The 23618-nt window shown below is 38.7% G+C and overlaps 2 protein-coding genes across 2 annotated transcripts in view; one reads left to right on the top strand and one right to left on the bottom strand.

Moving 5' to 3' along the window:
• Window positions 1–7799, top strand: part of LOC117474112 (transmembrane protein 150A-like) — a 29594-nt gene extending 21795 nt beyond the window's left edge. The window contains exons 7-8 of the mRNA XM_034120151.1: window positions 5560–5737; window positions 6679–7799. Coding sequence (XP_033976042.1) covers window positions 5560–5737; window positions 6679–6941 — 441 coding nt within the window. The 3' untranslated portion in view covers window positions 6942–7799. The remainder of the gene's footprint in view (window positions 1–5559; window positions 5738–6678) is intronic.
• Window positions 7800–11276: 3477 nt separating this feature from the next.
• LOC117474113 (S-adenosylmethionine synthase-like) lies at window positions 11277–20727 on the bottom strand. The gene is made up of 9 exons (XM_034120152.1): window positions 20501–20727; window positions 17894–17971; window positions 17392–17514; window positions 17133–17245; window positions 15181–15324; window positions 13534–13752; window positions 12989–13171; window positions 12540–12673; window positions 11277–12072 (listed from the first exon to the last, which is right to left on the bottom strand). The coding sequence occupies exons 1-9, from the start codon at window positions 20592–20594 to the stop codon at window positions 11970–11972; spliced, it is 1191 nt and encodes a 396-aa protein (XP_033976043.1). The 5' UTR covers window positions 20595–20727; the 3' UTR covers window positions 11277–11969.
• Between the last annotated feature and the right edge of the window lie 2891 nt (window positions 20728–23618).

A 23618-nucleotide genomic window follows, 5' to 3' on the forward strand; every position in this document is an offset into this window, starting at 1 on the left:
ATGGTTTGAATAATAACAGGATTCATCCCAACAAAGTAGAGGATTCAGAACATGTAATCATGATTTGATACCAAGAAACACTAGGGGTAATTGATTCAACCACCAATATAAATATTTGATATGATGAATATGATTATGTAATGCAGATGTACCATTTCATGACTTAAATGCATAATTAAGATGTTTCTTATATTGCCACTGAAAAATGTTCCCCAACGCTCACATTAGGTATTCATTTTTTTACCGATGTCTGTTCATATCTTTATTCCATGCATGTTAAATACATGATCAAAGCAATAACACTTTATTGAATATTCATATGAATTCTTTGAGCTGTCAGTGCATGCAAACAATGGCAGCAAAGAAGCAGAAAGTGCACTAAAACAGCTTTTAATTTGCATAAAACATAATGTATGATGAAATCAATCCTATTGATGCCAGTATCAATACTGAAAACAAGTCTTAGTATTTGAATAAAAGCGTTTCCTAAGGTATGGATCCAGTAACTAGCAGGCTGTTGAGTGCACAGTGTATGCTGTGTTTCTGTTGGTTTTAAAGGCTCCTCTGATGTGTGTCTCCTCCTGCAGTTTCTCAGCATGTTGTAGACCTTCCAACAAATCTCTTTTGATGTTCTCTTTGTTCTGTCTGGAAATGGTCTGGCAGGCCTCTCTGTGGTAGTATTATCTTAAAAACAAGCTGTGTTGTGTGTCTGTGTTCCTGTCTTGGTAAACTCAGTCGAAGTACAATTCAAGAAGACACTCTCATTATAAACGCCCAGCATTTGTTTTGGAAGAAGCTCAGTGTCAGGGTCGCCTTTTGTGCTGACTTGTTTCTGCTGGAAACTGTTGAGATAAGAAAGAGAGATTTACTGTAGAGGGGAACTAGAGCACATGTACATGCTGCAACACACCTGCACACATATCTTCCCATAATGAGAGTTTTCCTAGCCTCAGGTGTACTTTGTGTTAAATCTGCTGCTCAACATGTGACAACTGTGGGGTTTCTGCCAGGAAGGCATGCATGTGTTTAGTATTTTATCACAAAGGAATTATGTGTACGTCCAGTGGTGAGGAGAAACAAAGTACATGTACTCAGTAATGTCATTAATACTTGTAGTAGTGTATTGTCTTTCCACTGCATTGATTTGACAGCTTTACAGGTGTTGTTTGTTATAATGCAGACTCAGAGTTGAACATTTTCTTTAATGTCTAATTTGTCGATCGACAAAAATTAATTGGCAACTATTATCAATTTACTCGTTTTTAGTTTAACTTTTTGTGGAGGAATGTTAGAAAATGCTCTTTTAAGACTCTTAACTGGGGATTTCTTTCTTCTTTCTTGCAAAGGAAGAACTTATCAGGTCTCAATCAATGGATACCTGCATTATGTTTTGCTTACAGCAGAGGCTCCATCAGAAATCTGCCCTCTCAAAATTCGCTCCTATTTAGCAGGTTTTTGGTCTCCACCGTCTCCTTAGGGAAACACTGTATGTATAAAGTCAAGGGCTTACCAAACCAGTAAGCTAAGTATATGGATATGGTAATACTCAGACATGTGAATGTGTGTGTCTGTGTATTTGTGTGTGTGTGTGTGTGTGTGTGTGTGTGTGTGTGTGTGTGTGTGTGTGTGTGTGTGTGTGTGTGTGTGTGTGTGTGTGTGTGTGTGTGTGTGTGTGTGTGTGTGTGTGTGTGTGTGTGTGTGTGTGTGTGTGTGTGGTCAGAGGTCTGTGCAATTCGAGGCCCTCTCAGATTCCCCCCTGCACACGTCTGGGCCCCTCTAATTACGTTCTGGGGCGCACACATCACAGTTCAACCTACAGGTCCAACATCCAGTTCACCCTCTTGTGGTAAAAGGTGGTCCTCCTCCTCCTCTTCCTCTTCTTCTCTGATTGGCTGCAAGGACCCCCCTCCCGGCCCCCTGCTCTATCTTACATAACAAACCTTCCTGTTTCACTACAGAGTAAACATGGCAGGAGTCCTTGAGGAGTTATTTACTGTATGAATGTTCTCCAGCCATCTGCAGAGCCATAAACACACACACACACACACACACACACGCACGCACGCACGCACGCACGCACACACACACACACGACGGCCGATGTTTACATCAGGATGAAGTGTTGATGTTGAATTGGAGTCTTATGATATCTTGAATGAGATTTGCCTAAGAGAGGCTGAAGAGAAGAGAAGCATTAGATTTTGTGAAGTGGTCCTTTGTCCAATTTGTCCACATTTTTAACCTCTTTAACATCCTTTTTATTTCCCTTGGTAGTTATGACAGTAGCATATATATTCTGGATCATCCTCTGTAGTTTATTATTACCTACCCCAAGGAGGTCATGTTTTTGAACCCATTTCATTTTAGAGCGGATACAAATCAAGGGGGGATACATCCAGTTCGTTAAGAGACGGAGCGTTTGTAATGCATTCATGTGGTTTCGAAATAATTGGGAAAATTATTAATTGGACATTTTGGTAGAAGATTTGTTGTCATATTAGGCAGAAAAACAGCGGAAACAAGTTAAAACGCACACATTTTCGATAACCGATTGGCCTTGGTTGAGGTCTGGGCTCTCCAAGTGCAATCTAGTTATATTTGTTTGTCAAATATGTTTTTAAAATGAGTCAGAATTCCCAGAAACCAGTTCTGGTTTCTTTGGATCTATTCATCGACCTTTAATTCCATCTTAAGTCCAGCCAAGACCCAATGTATTTAAAAACTACCAGAGGCCTAGTTTTGCCCTTCACACTTTTATATTTTCAGTTTGATTTACTCACTGTAATCTTCTGTCTAGCTGTCAAAATCCAGATGAAAGAAAAAGCGGTGATAATATGTTTATTTATCTGCTCTCAGGCTGCATACAGGCTGCCCAACATCTGATAGGAAGGAGGCTAACCTGTAACCTGAGAAAATTCTCTGCGCATTTCTTTTGGAAAAAATATTTAATATTCGATAAGGCAGTAATGGACAGTGCCCATTTTTGTGAAAAGTATAAGGTCTCTTAGAACCAATATTATGGTTTTGGCATTTTAATGTATCTTCTATTAAAGGGACCACATAATGCTTTTGGGCGTTTTCTCTTTCCTGTGTGTTGAATAGGTTTTTGTGAATGTAAATGGTCTGTAAAGACACCTCCATTGGACTTCTTTGTTTACTTCCATTACATGATGGCATCACTACAAGACACTTCTATTGGCTAGCGCTCCAACACATTGTACCTGATAAGGCTAAAGGGTGGGACAGTTAACCAATCACTACAGAGCCGGCCATCCATCCAATCAGAGCAGACTGGGCTCTGGTTTCACACTGTGGGTGTTTCTCAATCACGAGTACGCTTGCTTGGTAGCACATGTCTGCCGAGCATCTTGCTTCAGAAGCGAGTCAAGAATACTTCCTGACATTTGGAAAACAAAGAGTGGAACAGGCTAGCAAGTGTGCAGGTGTGCGTCATATGAGAGGCCCCGCCTTACATCTTCCGCCACAGATTTGGGGAAATTGGTCCGTGCGCAAAGCATTGTGGGGATTTTAAGACCGCGGAGTCTACTCATGTGCAGCCTCGATATTTCTCCAAACGGAGTACGCCGGGCTCGGTAGATTTCCAAGTATGCTGGAGATTGGAACAGTACTTCGGCGGCACTCGATGACGTAGTATGCTTGAAATAGTGGCTCTGAAGCAGCTTTACTCGCGATTGAGAAACGGCCAGAGGGTGAATGTATGAGAAAAATAAAGAGCTTCTTGAACATTATAGAATGGAGACATGTCACAGTAGAGGCACTAAATACAGATATAAACCTGAACATAGGGACCCTTTAATGAAGCAGCGATTGTTATATGTTTTTATTAGACTATACCTCTCAATTTTATAGTATGATGTAAATAATACATAATAGTACAACTTATTTTTTATGAATTTGTAAACAGATATGTTATAGGGAATGGCATACATCATCCACACAATTACATTTTGTATTCTGAACCAATCCTACGCCTGCTTTGAGTCCTGATCGCTTCCAGTCAGATGTTCCTGGAAGCAGCATGTGTCAGCAGAAGGTACATTTTCCTGCTCTTCCCTGTAATTACACAGCTTCAACAGCTGTGATTCCTCCCACCATCCACCTCTATCGTCCACTAAACCTGCAGTTCATTCCGTGTCATCATCCTACCAGCTGCTGCATATAAAAAGAAATGTGTGCACTCAAGAATTATTTAAAAAAGGATGAAAGGAGTAGAGATGCGCTTACTCTGTCTCTGTGATGCTGGATGAGAACATCACAGTCACAAGTTCCTTATCAGCTCAAATGAACTCTCTAATTGTCTATTTGTGTCATGGATGACAATGAAGATAATCCTGGTGGCTTTGTAAATGGCTATCATTACAGTTGTTCCTTATCTTATGGAGAAAATTGACCCGTCTTGCTCTGTGACTTTCTTTGTCACATGATATTGTAGCATTGATGATTACCCAGAGTGCCGTTCTTGGGTCACGGTGACCCTTTGTGTGTTTTTGTCATTTGTTTTTGTATTTTCCCATGAGAAAGCCACAAGAAAAACTATTCAGATGTTTACATTTGAAGGTTGAGGGTTAACCTTTTATAGATGTTTAAGGTTAGAAAACAAGTGTAATTCTTTTAAATAAGTAACACAAATGTTTTGTGAAAGAGATAAGCTCATAACAGATATGCATTATGATACAACGCACGTAAGGTGTTTATGTTGAATAAAGAAGAAATAAATTACTTTATATCAAAAAGAGAACAAGACCAAGAGTACAGTGGTACTTTTAGCTTAAAGCTAACGTTGTCATCCCTATGTTCCCATTGTAAGAGATTGCTAATGGATATCTTGTCAGTTCAGATTGCAAAAGAACAAACGGAAATGGTTGTTTTAAATACAGTAGCTGAATGATTCAAAAGTCATTCAGCTACTGTAGAGATATCAACGTCCGATCATCAATGTCCTGCCATCACTGGGATTGGATGTGAAGCAAAGAACTATACTTTTTTTTGTGTGCCATTTACAGGAGATTAAGATTCAGCCTCTGGGCACCATGCATTTGAGTTAATGACTTAAGAATGGAATTGAAACATTTTAAAGTTGTAGTGATATTTCACAAAAAACAAACATTTGAAACACATGGCGCTCGAGGAAATCAGTGGATTAATACACTCATTCAGATTCATCATGGGGATCATGAATGTCTGAACAGAATTACATGGCAATGCAATTACTTGAAAAAAGTAAAGATAGAATGTCAAAAAAGTTAGAAATGACAAATGGTGTAGCTCAGCTGACGAGAGAAACAAAAGTAAGGGACAGAAACCAAAATAGTTAAATAATGATGCTGACTGATGAAAGGCCGGGTAATGTTTGTATGTTGAGTTTTTTCTCTCAGTTCCCTTAAGAATATGAAGTAAAGTTGAATGATAAGACCTAAATTATAACACAAAATCTCATCATTCTTCCCCATATTAAGACTTCTAATACTAAAACAGTTCCCTGGAGGTTAATAAGTATCTGTGGAGGAATTTAACTGTTTCTTTGTGTCTATCTCTCAGGTGGATTTTGCCAAAGTCCTCCATTACGTCGGCGCTGGAGTGACCTTCCCCTCCAGCATGCTGTTTGTGTGTCTGCAGTCGGCTCTGACCTACAGACTGGCTAAGACCCAGGAGGAGTATCGGATAGGTCACCTGCGGGTGGGGATGGCCCTGCTGGCCCTCGTCGCTCTGGTGCTCAGTATCCTGCCAACATGAAGCTCATTCTGTGTGTCCACTAACTTTGTCTTTTTAGGTATTGTTAAATGTAGATTGGTATTTGTCTTCTCTTGCTTGGTGAGTTTTGAGGTGTGACATCAGTTCAACTATCCCCTAACAAAAAGAAGACAAGATTATCGAAAGACATGAGTTTCAGAGATAATTTTCCCCTGTTGTTTCTTCAAAATGTCTCTAGATACAGATATAGCAATAACACAGTGCTTTTAAAACAAAAGCAGGATACAGAATACAGGGCATTTAATAAAAGAACACAACATCTACTGGGGTTAAATCACCATGCGGAGAAGAATGTTCGAATCCGTCCTGGGACTATTTGCCCCCTTTCAATACTGGCACTTCAATAAATGCACTAGTGGCGCAAAGACATCTTTAAAAAAAACTGAAGTCAACCACTCAACTAAAGCATTAATGAAATTAAAGTGACATTTAAAACAAGACAAAGGAAGCATAGAAAAAGTAGAGAGAAAAACGAATTCTGATCAAAATCTAATGTTAAAATAGGAAATTTCAATAAATGTCAATGTCAATAAAAGAAATACAAAGAAATACAAAAAAATAATGAAAAAGTACAACATTTCCTGCAAAACATATTGACATAGAAATATAAAGTAACAAAGCGTTAATACTCACCTCAAAATTGTACTTCAGTATATGGTGGATAGGTAAATTGTGTGACGTGGCCCCCTGCTGGAGAAAACAGCACTTACACCCCTTCCCTAAATCAAACTGTCAACCCTCAGTGTAATATATTTTTTATGTATAAAAAATATGAAAATAGATGCCTTAAATTAACACATCCATAAATCCCGTGTGAGGATATTTATATTCCTGTGAGAGAGAGATGTACAGATGGTCTCCCTCCTGCTGTTCAGCCGTTGTTCTCCTTAACCCTTGACTCTCCAGGTGGAGTTTTCTTTTGCCAGGAGAGTTTCGCCCTGCAACATGCCTCCGCCATCTTTGAGTGGATCTACTGCATGCTCATCATGCTCTTCTACGGGACTTTTGCCTTTGAGTTCGGGGACATGTCGGGGGACACACTGATGGTGCTGTCCGGAGGAGGAGGAGGAGGAGGAGGAGGGGTAAACAGCTTCTCCACATCTGGACACAAGACAGAGGTGAGCAGCGGCTCCAACCACCATCAGCCGGAGAGTTTATCGATGCTGTAACCACAGTGTGAACAAGCTTCAGGATCCCTGGAGGTCAAAGGGCGACACATACTGTATGGAGGATCTGATTATGGATGCTCTTGCACACAGCAGTAACCAAATACTTTTATCCTGCTTTGCTTAATTTATGTGCAGGCCACAGCTGCAGAACATTGCACAATAATGCAAGTGCCTTTTGAACCCTGACAGAGATCCACGTGCACACACACACACACACACACACACACACACACACACACACACACACACACACACACACACACACACACACACACACACACACTCGTGTGTTTGTTTTAATTCTCTCAATGTAACAATGCCTCTCTGCATTCTTGGCCAAAGTCGCCTTTCATCAGACCGAACCTCCTGAACTCGCCTCAGATGTAGCGCCGTCAGTTTGTTTGAATGTTTAGACGTTCAGAACACCGAGCTCCGTGTTTTTTACTCAGGAAGTTTTTGTCACATAAACCGCTTTTGCCTAATGTAAGGGAAAGTTTTCCAAAAGACAATGGATGGACTAAAGGTAACCATGTGCCAAGAATAATCATTTTTATAGCAGGTTTATCTGCCCTATGTTGAACAGTTTATTTTATAGTTTTTTATGATATCCAAAGAAACATTTTGTGCGACTTTTTATGGGGATATTGCCAGAGTAGCTGTCTCATATTAAAGCTCTTTTGTATATTTTGTTGTATCAGCTCTTTTCCAAAGATATGTATCATTGCTCTCAGTAACAATGACAGTTTTACAGTTTGAATGGGACCAAACTATCCGTATTGTGATAATACGCAGACATACTTTTACAAGAATAATGTATGCAGAGAACAAAAATAATTAAAGCAAGAAAGATGTAATGCCTCTTGTTCAAATGTTTTATTGTTCAAAAATCATATTTACATCATTTTCCAGGACAAATGACACAGCATAGGAGTGAGATTTTGAATTGGAGATGTGCCGCACAAGGTGGCAGATTCACAGCATTTCCTCTGATTTTATAACTTTTTAAAACAAGTATAGATAACATCTAATCTAATCTTTGCAGATGTTTGCAGGCATTAGTGAAATTCACAGTTTGGATTGTCAATTAATATAAAACTAGAATCAGCTGTTCATTTCAAACAATGAGTTTAAAGGAAATATGGTATTGTGTTCAGAATGCAGGTTTGTGCATTTATTTCCTACTAACACTAAAAAAAGAACGGTACCACTTTACAATAAGACTACCCTTATTTACGAATAGTTTGTAATTAATTCATTAATTAGGTTGTGAACACTTTATAAATCCTTAATAAGCTTTTATAAGCCATGAGATAAACAGGGCAACAGTGACCGGTTGCTTGCCAAATAGTGAGCCCACATTTATCTGTACTGCTAAGCCTTATTAGTAAATTAATAAATGGGAATGTGTTTTACACTTTACAATAAGGCTCCCTTTTGGCAACTATAAATGTTAGTAACTCATAAATAAATGGTCATAAAGAGTTGCCAAGAAACATCAAGATGGAATGGGGGGAATCAACTCAGTGAACAACAGATACCAAGGATGCTGGCTGATGAAGAAGACAAAGTAAGCTAGGTAGCCAATATAAGGCTTAGTCATCTTGCCAAATAGTGAGCCTGTGTTGATGTATGAAAACTATGTTAGAACTGGTTTATAAATGGTTCTTAATGATTAATAAAGTGTTTACAACCTAATTCATGACCTAATTATAAACCCTATAAGGGTAGTCTTATTGTAAAGTGGTACCAAAAAAACTATTAAGACTTTAGACTGAATGTTGTTATTCTGATTATCAACTTAAACTTGCAGCTTTCTTTAAAAATGTATAGGAAGCAGTCAGGATTTGTAAAACTGTAAAGTGATACATCTCTGACATTTGAATCTTCATCTAATTCATCTCGGATCTTTTATAGTGTCTGACTTCATGACGGCTTAGTACCAAAATACATGAAACCATACATGTACCTTGGAAAAGAAATATAATAGCATGTTAGGGATACAGGTTTGTGCGTTGATTCCTAAATAGAAAAAAAAACAAGCAATGAAAACTATCAATTAAGACCTTTAGAGACTTAAGTTCATCCAGTATGGCAATAAAACCTGCAGAAATGTACCAGCAAGCTTCTTACCGAAAAGGAATAATGAGCAACAAAAATATCTAATATCTCCAACATTTGAAGTGTCTTTGGGACATGTATTGTTGTCATTTTGATTAGATTCAGTGTCTGCATGTAATTTGGTTTATTACCAATAATGTACAAGTTGTGAATTCACTTCTTAAAGCTCTAAAGACTGTATCGTTTAAGGCTTTAGAACAGAGGTGTCCAAACTACGGCGCGGGGGCCAACTGCGGCTCGTGTTACATTTTAAATTGGAATGCAGCAAATTCTAAAAGTATAAGAGAATATAGCCCACACACACAACTTCTGCTTGTCTTATATTGTACTTCTTAAATATGTAAAATGTAAGAAGTACATTTTCTTAAAGCATATTCAATAATCAAGAATAATTTAACTTAACTTATCAGGCAATATTCCTCACCTTTAATGAGCGGCCCATGTGTTTGGACACCCCTGCTTTAGCCTATCCAACTAACACCTGCAGACACTCTGCTTAAAGCCAGCAAACACACTTAAAACTGCTGACAACTATAATCAAAATATCTAAAGTAAATGTTAAGATACATGCAGCAAATAAATCGGTCTGATTTACAACTTTTAACAGACTAACATTTTTAAGTTCTTTGGGATATTGCTGTATAACCTCTTTGATCTCGTCTTTGTTTGGTAGGGAGCGCACGGAAGCCCTGAGATGCAAGTGAGAGAAAACAATTCTGTTGATCAATTTTTTTTTTGTCTCAAAAGTTTTCTATCCTGTGTTTATGACAAACATCACAGGAAAAAATATATTTTGTAAGAATATATTTAAAAGATTCTTTCATTTTTTATGTTTCATCTGTGAAAAAAGTTTTCCTAGGATAGGTTTGACATAACTTGCTAACACACACTATATTTATCTGTGTTGCAAAAGAGCATGGAGAAATAAAACTCAGCTGGAAGAAAACATTCATTCTTACAGTCCTTTTTAAAACATGGGGGTGCACTTCTGCCTCCTGAGGGCTGGAATATGTATTACAATAACAAACACTTAAAGGTGGGGTAGGTAAGTTCGAGAAACCGGCTCGAGATACACTTTTTGTTATATTCCATGATATGCTCTTAACATCCCGATAGCAATGAATATCTTAAGTGCTTTGACAAAAAATCCATACAAAAATGTCATCTGTGGAAGCCGTAATACTGTAAAAAGCACGACCAATCATTTTAGCCGGCCCGGCTAAAATAACTGGATGGCCTACCTGCCTGTCAGCCTTCCATCTGTGCACAAACTTATCTCGTGCCCTCATTGGTCATGTGCGCGTTCATGTGTGTTGGAGGAGGGGCTCTGTAAGGAAGTGGCAGATTTTTTCCGGCTGTGTATTTTCAAATTTTAGCGCACTCGAGCTGGTTTCTCCAAAATTACCTACCCCACCTTTAAAGAATGACCCAGATAAAAATAAAACAATAATAATATTATTTCAGCAAATCTTCTTGTCACCTGTTTTTATGTTATATTCATAGAAAATAAAACTATTTAGATCAGATTTTAAAATTCGGTCACCGGAAAAAAATGTCTTCTCACTTGCCTCTGAGGGGTCCCATACATTTGTCTGCATGAATACATTCTTGATTTAAAAGAAATGAATATAACATTAAAGTCATATCTTTTTTATCTTGAACATGGGCCAACACAGTATGTTCAGGGTACAGATTTGATTTCAGGCTGAAAAATAAAACTTTTGGCACTTATGGCGCATTTCCACTGCACGGCCTCGCTCGGCCTCGCTCGGTATGGCTAGGCCTCGTTAGGACTGGCTCACTTTATGGCGCATTTCTATTACAGTTTAGGAACTGGGGTAGTATCTATAGTAACGCAGTGTAGGCGGAGCCGTGACCTCATCTTCAATGAGAACCCCAGAAAAACCACACAGCCGTTAGCTGTTAGCACTCAGAGCTCACAGCTCCTCATATCTGTTCAGAAACTAGACAAAAGTTAAACAAGTACAAACCACAGACTGTCTGTGTCATGGCGAATACAGTCCCTGGTTTATATATGTCTGTATAGGCCGTTGTTGTGAGTGTGGATGGTCGGAGCATATACAACGTTAGCTTAGCCGATCTCCATTCAGAAAACACGCATTTTAAAAGGTTTTTCGCCTGTCGTCTGTCTGCAGACTTGTCAAAGCATTCATTCATGGTTTTTACTAACCAGTATCAGTATGTTGTTACTTCGGCATCATTTTGAAACGTGTATTACAATTAAATCACGGTCAAATATGTTCATCTTGTTGTAGTTGTAGCCCCCTTGCCAGCGATTCTCTCTCTAGTTTAGCATACTCAGCCCGACTCAGCCTGGTTGTTCCTGGCCCTAGAACCACGATTTTATGGGGCCAGAAAAACTGTGAATTAGGACCCGCTAGCCGCAGTGGAAACGCGCCATTAACATTCTTTACTGTATGTAATGACTTTCAGATCTTCCTGAAGGCTTTAGATCATACGGAGTAATACTAAAACCAGCATCGTACAGTATGCATCAATACTGAAAAAATAACAAATGTTATTTTTCTTAAGACATTAGAAGTGTTTAAAGACTTTTGCATGGCTGCTCTCCCTTCAAATTTGGTCATTCACTTATTCTAGGGCAGAAACAGTTGCAAGCAACCACTTTATGTGTGAAACAAACTGCAGGCATGTGACTGACACTGAACCTATGGGACAAAAATACCAAATAGCCTGCTCTTATTTCAGGTTACTATTGAAGGGTCATAAAGTACAGATGATGAAACCTCTTCAGCTCGGCCAATCACGGGAGATCATCTGCACCCACCCTGACCCATCCCTCTGATTTTCTCTTACTGGGTTACAGGGTCACATGGACAGCTATCTATACATCACTGACACACTCACACACACAGACACACATATACTCTAGAGGTTGAGGGTCTTTGGGACCTCCCAGGGGAACTCCTTCCTGCCAAAATGTCCGTAGCAGGCCGTCTTCTGGTAGATTGGTCTCTTCAGGTCCAGATCTCTGCACGACAATAAAGATAAAATCAGATGTTAACAGGTTAAACATGACCCATCTGAATAACAGTCAGAGGAGGAAAGTAACAAAGTACAATAATATAAGTACTGTGTGGAACAGGGGAACAATGCACTGGCTGTAAAAAGGAGTCAGATTGTATAGTAGTCTAGGAAAAAATGACCCCACTTCTCTCTTGATTTATTAGTTTAGTAAACATTTCCTGACAAGTTAACTTGAATACTATTTGTATGTCTTCTTCAATACAACATGCAACATACAACATCTTTCCTCTGCCTTTAAAGATCTCATTACCTCTCAGGTTTATATGTGACCCTTTGAATCCTTCTAATAAAATACTTCTACACTTTGGTATTGCTATTTTAACTTCTATCACCACTGAGTATAGTTACATTTTAAACAACTATCACTCTGCATATTACAACAAATAAGATGTTATCAGTTTTAATGCTGACCTGACGATGACGCCGGGTCTGAGGTCAAAGTTTTTGTTGACGACCTGCAGCAGCTCCTTCTCGCTCCGCTGAGAGGAGCCATAGGTGAAGAGGGAGATGGAGAGAGGGTGGGCCACTCCGATCGCATACGCCACCTGAAAATACAGACAGGGAAGAAAATATAAAGGATCTCATATGATTTGTGATACATAGATTTTCATCTGCCAGACAGTGCCAGTGATCTGTTTTATAGATCTTGACCTATAACACCTGAATGGACCACAATATATACTGTATGGACAAAATTATGTGGACATCCGAACCCTCATAACAATTAAGACACAATCACTCAACCAAATGTAAGACTTTGAAGACTGGTAGTCCACATACAATACAGTATTGATGGGATTTATTCCAGCAAAGCACATTAAATATATTTCTGTGAATGTGTACTTATTTGTAGTTCTCACCTGCACCAGCACCCTCCTGCACAGTTTGGCCTTCACCAGAGATTTAGCCACCCAGCGAGCAGCGTAGGCAGCGGAGCGGTCCACTTTGGTGCAGTCCTTCCCAGAGAAAGCTCCCCCACCGTGAGCCCCCCAACCACCGTATGTGTCCACGATGATTTTCCTGCCCGTCACTCCAGCATCGCCCTGACAAAAGAAATCACTCACAATTCACATTTCTATGGCACACAAACTACTGTTTCCGATGCTCATGCAAAAATCGTGTTACTATTCTTCTATCTCAATGTAAAAATAAGTTATATGAATGTATTATACTGTAAGATAAGATAATTCAATCCTTGTGCTGTGTAAAGTTATGTATAGATCTGGTAGATAATAAATAACCTACAACATTTTTGCCTGTTGTTATATTCGAGTAAGGAATTGTTTCCCAACTTCGCCTACTTCCAAGATTTAAAAGCAGAACAAGTGTCTAAAATCACCTCCAGCAGCGCTAACAGTACAAACAGGAACACGTTTTGGCTTGTGGGCTTTTTCAAGACTTTTACCTGGGGGCCCCCGATCACAAAGCGTCCGCTGGGCTGCAGGTGGTAGACGGTGTTCTCGTCCAGGTACTTGGAGGGGACCACAGCTTTGATGACCTTTTCCTTCAGGACCTCCTTCTGCTCCTCCAGGCACACTTCGTCGTCGTGCTGCACTGAGATCACCACAGTGTGAACCCTCCTGGGGATCACAGCGCCGTTCTCTTGGGTGTAGTGCACCGTCACCTGGGGGGATCGGAGTGGAGAGGCTTTAGTATGTTTACTGGAGATATGAGAGAGAAGATATAAAACCAACACCAGCTACCTGTTTTTCTTTGAGTTGGTTTAAGCAATTTTCTTGGCCTTGCACCCTGTTATATGACACAATCTTTTTATGATCCTGAACTATATATGATCCTCCACAGCTGCTTTTTGAGAATGCTATTTTTAGCCATTAGGATCCAAAATATGGAACATTCTTTGGATTGTGATCAGAAACCCTATGGCCTTCAAATACTGGCTGTCTGTTATTAATCTTTCCTCTTTTCTTTAGAATTCTTTTTTATAAAAGCAACACTATTTCTTCCTTCCTTCTTGTGTATATGTATGTTTTTTCTGCTTTATTTTAGAATTTGTTATGCTGAATTTTAAAGCAATTTGTGTTGCTTTCTTTGCATGAGTAAAAAAGTTAATCTTTAATTAATTAATTTACTCTTAAACTATTGTGTCATGTTCAAATTGGGATACAATTAACAGTGTTAAGACATGTTAACTGATTTGAATTCTGTTTTTTTATCTATTGATAACATTGCTATTTTTTTATTTGAGCCTTTCCAAATGGAGGACTGTAAATCTTAAGAGTGTGTGCCGAGCGTTTCAAAGAACCGATTTGATACACGCACAAGCTGAAAGTGGTGGAGGGGTTATTGGAAAGACAGCTCAAATGTTGCATACCAGCGTGCTCTGGTTGCACTTTCTGGAGGTCTCTACCACTGCCCCACTTACTAGTGAGATACACATAGTGAAAACCAGCGGCTCGACTTACTCTCAAACCTGGATATCAAATTTAGCTCTGAATGCTTAGCTTATTTTTTGGTTGAGCGTCTGACTTTTAAGAAGGGTAGTTAGTGGAATTAAGTACTCAGCATTGTCAAAAATGATGAGAGAGATAGAACTTGTGCAGTAGTTTCAGTAGGAAAGAATAAAAATGTAAATGTCAGAAGGTGCAAAACCAAAATATAAACAGGTTAACTGTCATATCTGTCAATGTTTTTAGGTTCATAATGTCAGTGTATACACTGTAAACACTTTAGAAGTCTTGCGTGTCTTGTCCAGATTATACTTGGAATTGTGGGAAAAGCATGAATAAGTAAGGTGAAATCTTTATTTTGTTATTTTCTCCTTAAGGTAAAAACTATTTCTATTTGCCCCTGCTTAGCAAATAGCATTGTTGACTATAGACACTCAGGTGCAAATAGCATCTGTGTTTGAATAATCTTGCATTGGTTTTTTTGGGAAGAGAATCTTTACTGTGGCAGATAATTTTTATAGAGTTAGAAGGACAGTTTTTGGTTTTACATGGAATGTATGACGTTTTACTCATTGACTGATAATTGCTTCACCACTGCAACAGTGTGTTCATGTTCCTTTTTTCAGTATGTATTTAGATCCTACCTGTGTCTTGGAATCCGGGCGGAGCCAGGGGACGGTCCCGTTACGTCTCAGTTCGGCCATCTTGGAGTTGAGTTTGTGTGCGAGGACGACGGTGAGGGGCATGCACTCCTCTGTCTCATCTGTAGCGTACCCAAACATCAGACCCTGTCCCCAGAGGATACAAATAATAAGTTATGTCATCATCAATACCAGCCATGCAGTGGGGTGGTTTGTGAACTACCTCTCTGAAAGGTCCCAATGTGTTCATTTTGATGGGCTGTCTTCTGAGTGGTTAAACATTACTAATGGTGTTCCTCAAGGTTCTGTTTTAGGTCCACTTTTATTCTCCATCTACATCAATAGTTTAGGTGCACAGTACATAGCGGACGATACCGTTATGTACTGTGCAGGTCCCTCCATTAAGGAGGCTGTTGTTGAATTGCAAGCTGTTTTTAACATTATTCAGACTCAGCTCTCTGAACTAAAGCTTCTTTTAAATGTTGATAAAACCAAGGTAATGCTCTTTTCAAAAGCTAAAAAGACACCAGAGCCTGTTTTAGATATTGTAACTACGCAAGGAATAAAACTTGAAGTGGTTGCCTGTTACAAATACCTTGGTATCTGGCTTGATGACTGTCTCACTTTTAAACGTCATGTCAATAACCTACTTAAAAAACTGAGGGTTAGGCTAGGTTTCTTCTACAGGAACAAGTCCTGTTTCTCGCTCGAGGCCAGGAAAAGGCTAGTCTCTGTGACCTTTTTACCTGTGCTGGACTATGGTGATCTGATCTATATGAATGCACCTGCCAATTGCCTGGTCAAGTTAGATGCTGCGTATCACAGTGCACTGAGATTTGTGACAAACTGTAAAGCATTAACCCATCACTGTACCCTGTATGCAAGGGCTGGTTTGCCTTCACTAACTGTACGGAGGCTCAGTCACTGGTACATTTTTATATATAAAGCCATGTTAGGGAAACTTCCATCCTACATCTGCTCCCTGATCTCACGGCGAATTGTAAGTGGCTACTGCCTGAGATCGCATGCTGTGGTTTTATTAAATGTGCCAACTGCTAGGACTGTCTTAGGGAAGATAGCATTTAGATGCGCAGCTCCACTGTCCTGGAATAGTCTGCAATTGAAATGGAAACTGAGCAATCTGGTGCCACTAAATGTTTTTAAAGCTCGGTTGGATGCTACTCAATCGGAAGCTGTTCATGTGGATAGTTATTGTAAATTGTAATCCCTGTAATGATGCTGTATGATGTCCTTTTTGTTGTTCTGTTTATGTTTTTAATGTTTCATGTGGAACCTACTTGAGCAGGTCTCCCTTGAAAAAGAGATCAATGATCTCAATGGGATACACCTGGATAAATAAAGGTTTGAAATGAAATGAAATACCTTTGTTGTATCCACAGTGGCAAAGTGTAACCAGGTACATTTACTCAAGTATTGATCTTTTACAACATGGAGGTTCTTTATCCTTCTACTTCATTACAATTTGGGGGTAAATATTGTATATTCACTTCAATAGATGTATTTGACAGCTTTGATTGGTAGTTACTTTGCAGATTTAGATTATTAATCCTCACCCAGCAGTAGATAAAGTAGTTTAAATAGCCCCATCTTACCAGCTGAAATATTAATGTTACTTACGATACATCCATAATGGCTAACAAAACAGTGATATAATTCTGCATAAGTAGTTTAACTTTTGTTTACTTAGGTATATTTTGATGTTAGTACTTTTACTTGAATGCAGAACTTGTATATGAGTTATTTTGTAGTGTAGTATTGTATTTTTAATTTGAATAAAGATTGTACTTTACTTTAACTAAAAAAGCTGTACATGAACTATGATTCAGTGTTTTTTTGTCTCTTTGTGTATTACCGTGAGAAGCATTTTGCATCTTTTAAGTTTCCCAAATTGAAATAAGAGTGTGTGTGCAAAAAAAGTGTAGTGTTTTTTTTACCTGGTCTCCAGCTCCAATGTCATTCTCCAGACGATCAATATGAACTCCCTGGGCGATGTCAGGGGACTGCTGCTCCAGGGCCACCAGCACGTTGCAGGTCTTATAATCAAAGCCTGGGAGGTGGACATCCAGAGTTAACTCGCTTTTATATAAAAAAAACTACTGACTTATTGTTTGGTTCATGTTTATGCATGCAGCGATGCATCAAAGTAAGTGGTTTAGGGACATGTGCAGAGATTAAACATTTGGTTCCACTCACCTTTGTCTGAGTTGTCATACCCGATGTTCCGGATGGTTTCCCTCACCACCTTCTGGTAGTCCACGTTGGCTCGGGACGTGATCTCACCACAAAGCAGCACCATGCCGGTCTTACACACCGTCTCTGTTCCAAAGCACAGAGTATGTTACAGCGCATTTTCATCCTGATAAGATAGAACTTTGTGCATTTTCCAGCAACATTAAAGTTTGGAAACTCCTTCTGTTGACATGAGATATAGTGAACGTTATCCTGTTCAGTTTTAAAAAGCAGTTCTTGTTATTTTTTTTCTTTCTTTTGTCTATTTATCTGTTCCTTTTTGTAGTTGCAACAACCATTTTCGTCAGCAACAGAAAAGTAAAATCATAATTTACTTTTTTGTCATGTTGCTAATTAACTAACATTTGGAGGATAAGATACACTCATGTAGTGATATGAGGAAATACAATCCTTTTTTATTTGCACTCTTCTTCCCTCTGCTGGAGAGAAACACATTGTTACTCACCACAGGCCACTTTGGCATCCGGGTCCTGCTTCAGGTGAGCATCCAGCACAGCATCACTGATCTGGTCACATATCTTATCTGGAAAACAATTGGTGTCATTACATGGTTAATTGTTACTACTGTATGCTAGGTTGTTTTCCTCGTGCGACCTTCTGCTGCACGTCACACATTTCTCATCTGGGCAGAGCCTGAAGTATCATATTTCACCTATCCAGAGGATTACACATCACTCCTGTTAGGAGCTACAGCCCCAGGAATAGCCTGGCTTGGTGATATGCAACACTGTAACTCCATCAGATAATCAAAGCCCGCCACACTGTCACCAGCTGTACTGAAACTCTTTTCCCTTCAGTTACTTCCACTTCAGCATATTGCGTATTGTACTTTCCTTGCATCACATCTGACAACTTTTTTTAACAGCTATTGGAATTTTCCTGTTTATAAGAATTACATTTTTTGGAAAATATAGTTTAATTTATGAAATATATTTCTAGTGCAGCAATGTGCTATTATTTCAAGATAAATACATATTTTTGAACATGTACATTTAATTTAATAATTAAATATATATTAAACAATGATCTTTTGCTTTCGGTTTTGGATTTACAGGTCTTCAGAACTAAATTACAGACATCTTTTTTTGTATTTAACAACAAGGGTGGTTGGTGGTAGGCTATTACTAAATCTACTTGAGTAAATAACCTCTGGCACCACTGTAGAAGAAAGTGCATAAAGTTGCAACCATACAGTATAAATATAAACCAAGGTTGGAAGTAACAAATATGAAGTGGGCCTACAGTACACCTGTAAGAAAGTTGTAATTAAATGACTACACATTTAAATTAGGCCTACAACATAAAGTCGTCTGTCTGTCTGTCTGTCTGTCTGTATACAGTCCTTGGTTATCACCTGAGGAGCGTCACCTGGCGGGAAAGCAGTGACACAAATCAAACGCACCAAAAATAATGCGTAAGCAACAGGTGCAAGCTAGCGCTAGCTAAAGCTTGCTAACATGCTTATTTGTTCCGGACGGATGCTCCAGTGCCCACCCGCTATGTTTTCTTTAGAAGTTTACTTTCGGTGAGAGACATCATTTATGTTTTGTGAAATTAATGTCATTAAGATTAAGATAAAATGTATGAAACTCTAAGGAGCGCAGTGAGCCGGACTGAGGATGAACGAGCTGAGAAGCTGAACCTGGAGCAGACAGAGTGAGGAGGAATTTATGGTGGACAAGAGAACAACATGACTCATGAGACAGGTAATTCTAACAACAAAGATGTGTGTTGTACTATAGGTGTGTGCAAACTGTGCAGCATATCATTTTTGATTTAATGTGTGCTTTTGTGGCTACAGCCGCTGTCGAGTTATCTATACATTTATGTGTTGTTGCCTTGTTGATGTTTTATTCTGCTGTTAAAGTGACAGGTGTATTAACTTTCTGTTGCCTAATAATACTGTGGTGTCATTTGATCCTTTTTTTTTATTGTTAGTAATAATAATTAGAAAATCAGTTGTGCATAAGCTGCACATTTTCATAGAAAATACATATATATTTTTGCTTTGGACATCAGGGCTAATGCTGTGTCATGTGTCATCATCAGTAGTCAAGTTAATGCACTATATTTTGTAACCGTGAGAAAGGTGTTCTACCATAACACCCTATAGCAGTAGGGTACATTTTACTGGCATACATGTTTACTTTTCTCTGTCTGCTTTTCTCCCTAATAATTACACTTTGGCTTAATCACATATTCTAATACTACAGTTCCCTGTTTTAGTCTCCCCTATAGGATGGGAATGTGATGACCTAGGAATGTGTAACAGTGCCATATGCATGTCTAAAGAGCTAAAAAGATAGTGGGTCAACTTTAGATCACTCAAAGTCCAGTGAGACTTGTGATTTCAGCAAAATGTGATTTCAGCAGAATGTATTGAATTTGGTTGTTTTTAAACCATTCAACCAAACAGCTGCAGTTCTCTGGTCTTTGCACTGGCTTCCTGTGTGTCAATAAACCGATGTTATGATACTACTGAGTCCCTGAATGATTTAGGATCAGTGTTTTGTAATAACTGTTCAAACGTGACTCCTACATGAGCAGCTGCAGTTGTAAGTTCATCGTGTCAAATGACCAACTGACTCTTGACACTCAGCATAATGTGAACAGCAGGAGTTGTTGAGTATTAATATACTTAGTTTAGTGACCTTGATGACTTCAAACTAACTATTCAAGTTAAGTTCAGTTAACTAAGTTTGAATTGAAGCAAAGCAACGTTTAAAGTTACCCATAGTTTGCACTTGTCTCGTATTTGGAATGAATTCTTAATATAATGTGTAGCTTCCATGCACGATTTATCTTCGTTGAAAAACTCCAGGATGTTAGAAAATCTAATTTAGTAGCCATAAAGTCCAGGATCCATGCTCTAAATCAGAGTTGTCTGGCTCTTCAAACTACTTGTTTCTGGTACAGTGCCTCCATGCACCAGTCAGGCTTTTTTCACATTCCTCAGAGTCATCAATGATCAGTGAAACATAAAAGTGTCGAACACCACTACTCCTCATTCACATCCTGCAGCATCAGCACAGAGAGGGGGTCCTCTACTCACCAGGGTGCCCCTCTCCCACAGACTCCGAGGTAAACATGAAGGAGCCGTCATTAAAGGCAGCGTGCTCGTAGTTCTCATCAATCGTGCCGTTCATTTTGACTCTTGTGCTGCCTGACTGGATAGAAGTAGATGCTGTGGAGCAGAGCAGCTCTTCTTGGGCTTCTTATTCAAACAGGGGAATAAAGACGGGCAGATAGTGTGGCTGCACTCTAATCTCTCGGTCCCAAGGCAGAGCAGCTGGATAACTCTGCACTATATAAGGCCAAAACAACACACACACATGGGGGGAGGGTGCCATGTGAACCAGTGGGTTAGTCCATTCAGAGGCGAGGAAGGGGAGGTGGGATTCCTTTATTTTTGTGTTCTTCTTTGACAGACTTTTTTTTAACTCCTCCCGTGCTAAGAGTTCCCACTTTGTCATTAAGTGGATTCATCAAACTCAGATTTGTCTCATATCAAACTCCTCAATCTGACATTATATCATTTGAGTTTTACTTTCTAGCTCTTCGGCGGATTCATCCATGCCTATGCTTTGTTTCTTTGTACCTGGGGGCCCCTGGGGTCTCCGATGGGGATCTGTAGCTGAGTACACATGCAGCTATCTGCCAATGGGATAACTCAATGGTGAACTCAAACAGGATCAAGTAACTAAGTAGAATTATATGTACTATTATAGATTAAGCTTCCCAGCAGTATTAACAATCATTAAACTGAGCTCCACCCATAATTCCAATAATATAACATACCTTTTTATGAAATAAGCCATTTAGCATAATGAGTACTTTTACTTTTGGTAGTTGAAAGTATATTTGATGCTGAAACTCTATACTTTTATGAGTTTGATTGCAGGACTTTTACTAGTAACACTGTTTAACACTGTAGTGTTAGTACAGGTAAAATATCTGAGTATTTCTTCCACCACTGATAATAACTTTTAATGCAGAACATTACTTTAAACAAATTGATCTATCCATTTTACAGATTCAACTACAAAAACGATATGAAGTGTAGTTAACATTTGCTATAGCTTGACTAACAAAGCTAATGTGCAGCCAATATTATAAATAATCTGCATATAGGGAGTACTTTCACTTTTTTACTTTCAAAAAAGGTCTGCTGATACAACTTACTTACATCAAGATACACAATAAATACTGGAATTTTACTTGTAATTAAGTATTTTTACTCCTTTGCAACTTAATTATTGAAATAATGCAAAGCATATATTCATACGTTATGCACTTACATCTGGAAACAAATGGATCGTAATGTGGGTTTTTGATAAATACAAAAACACTCTCTGTTGTGTAACTTTGAAGGACTTTTTAAAGCTAGGGCATGTCATGTATTTTTTTTAAATAAACGTATAGTAGTACTTAGTATAGTATAATAGTACTTACAACATCCATTATTGTTGTTTACTTTCATGAGGATATGTTTACATTCATAATGATAATTGTTGAGTGTCCTGAAGGGAAAGGCTGTCCAGCTACTTTCATTGGAAGATAGTTGCCAACATTGGCCAGTTTCTTGTAGTAAGATCAATCTAGTTTACCCCTGTTTTTGTCTTCTGCTTTGAAAACTAAAATGTAATCAGAACCGAAACAAACATTTCCCAAGACATTGAAACATCCCAAGTGCTTCTAATCGTTACGACTGCATGATCTCTTTCTGTTCTGTTGACACCAAGTTTAGCAATAGCACAGGGTACAAATAGCCATTCAAACATGTTTAGAGTATGAAAGTACCTAAGTATCCAATACAAAGTACCAAAAATAATCATCATGCAGAGTAGCCTATTTTAGAATGAAATACATCATATTACTGGATTATAATTATTGATGCATTAATGTATTCATCACTTTAATGTTGCGGCTGACAAAGGGCAAGCTCCTTTTAAACTACTTATACTCCTTTGATGCATCATCATTTACAAGTTTTTTTGTATTTCGTATTGATCATCTGACTGAACAAAGTAAAGTAACATAGGCATAATTATAACTGTCAAATATATGTAGTTTAGTATAAATTACACTATGTGAGTATGCATTTTAGTTGATTTGAAGTAGAGCGTAGCAAAAATGCAAATACTCGAGTTATGCTCAGTAAATATACTTAGTTATATTCCATCAATGATGTTTATGCGTTTCTACATTTTGATAAACTTCGACATTTCGAAAACTGTTACAGTTGGGTTACATAAATAGTGGCAGTCATTTTTAAAAATGTTGCACACTCTTTTTAAAATATACATTTTAAGCTAATCATGTTCTGGCGCTGTTCAAGTTTGTGAGGTGTGCTTCTGCTGTGAGGGCTCCGCTGTAATGTGTCTGTTGACCACTAGATGTCAGCCTGATGCAAATGCCCTGATTATTTTAAGAGTACTTGACCTTTTTCCTCTCAAGGGCCATTTCAATTTTTACAACATCCTCCGAGGGCCGTACAAAATATTGAACTCAACCTCTGCTTAAAACAACTAAAATCACAGCCCATTCATTTGGCCTTTCTTTCATGCTGTGCAAAGAAAAAGCAACCTCTTGATCCAGATATCTTACCATGACTCGCGCATGCATGCACGTGCACGGTTGTGGCATGACCACCAAAACAGAAAGATATGGACACAAGATGTGTGCACATTTATTTAGTATCCTATCCATGTGAACAACATGATTTAAGTGGGGGGGGACCTAACCTCCTCTAGGAGGGTCCGGGGGGCAAAACGATTTTCTTTTAAATGTTGAAGTTAAAAGCATCAATCTGGTGCACTTTGAGAGCAACATTAAGAGATCTATGGATACATCTCTCAACACCCATATGAAACAGAACTGTAAGCAGATTTTATTTTTATTTATGGATATTTTACAAATCACTCCCCTTTTAAAGTGTATTCTTGTTTATTAATAACATCAGTATGACAGATGAACAGATCGCCACTGGGCTTACAACTAAAGACCCTATGCTAAAGACACAGCCACGCAAAAACTGCGGCATGTGTACGGCTCCTTGTGGGTATGCCTACTGCAATTTGTGAAGTCCCGGGGCGGCGTTCCGGTGCTCTCCGGCAGAACTGAAGTTACCTACTGTAACTCCAGCTTCTATTTCGTATATGGCGTAGCCC

The sequence above is a fragment of the Trematomus bernacchii genome, unplaced genomic scaffold (genome assembly GCF_902827165.1).
Source record: "Trematomus bernacchii unplaced genomic scaffold, fTreBer1.1, whole genome shotgun sequence".
Taxonomy (NCBI): domain Eukaryota; kingdom Metazoa; phylum Chordata; class Actinopteri; order Perciformes; family Nototheniidae; genus Trematomus; species Trematomus bernacchii.

What these genes read in the sequence shown, in the direction of transcription:
- LOC117474113 (XM_034120152.1), bottom strand. Translation starts at nt 20,594, where the DNA reads ATGAACGGCACGATTGATGAGAACTACGAGCACGCTGCCTTTAATGAC. An exon ending in GCCCGGATTCCAAGACACAG is followed by an intron (nt 13,753 to 15,180) that starts GTAGGATCTAAA and finishes CGATCCCCCCAG; the next exon opens with GTGACGGTGCACTACACCCA. An exon ending in TTGTGATCGGGGGCCCCCAG is followed by an intron (nt 13,172 to 13,533) that starts GTAAAAGTCTTG and finishes TTCTTTTGTCAG; the next exon opens with GGCGATGCTGGAGTGACGGG.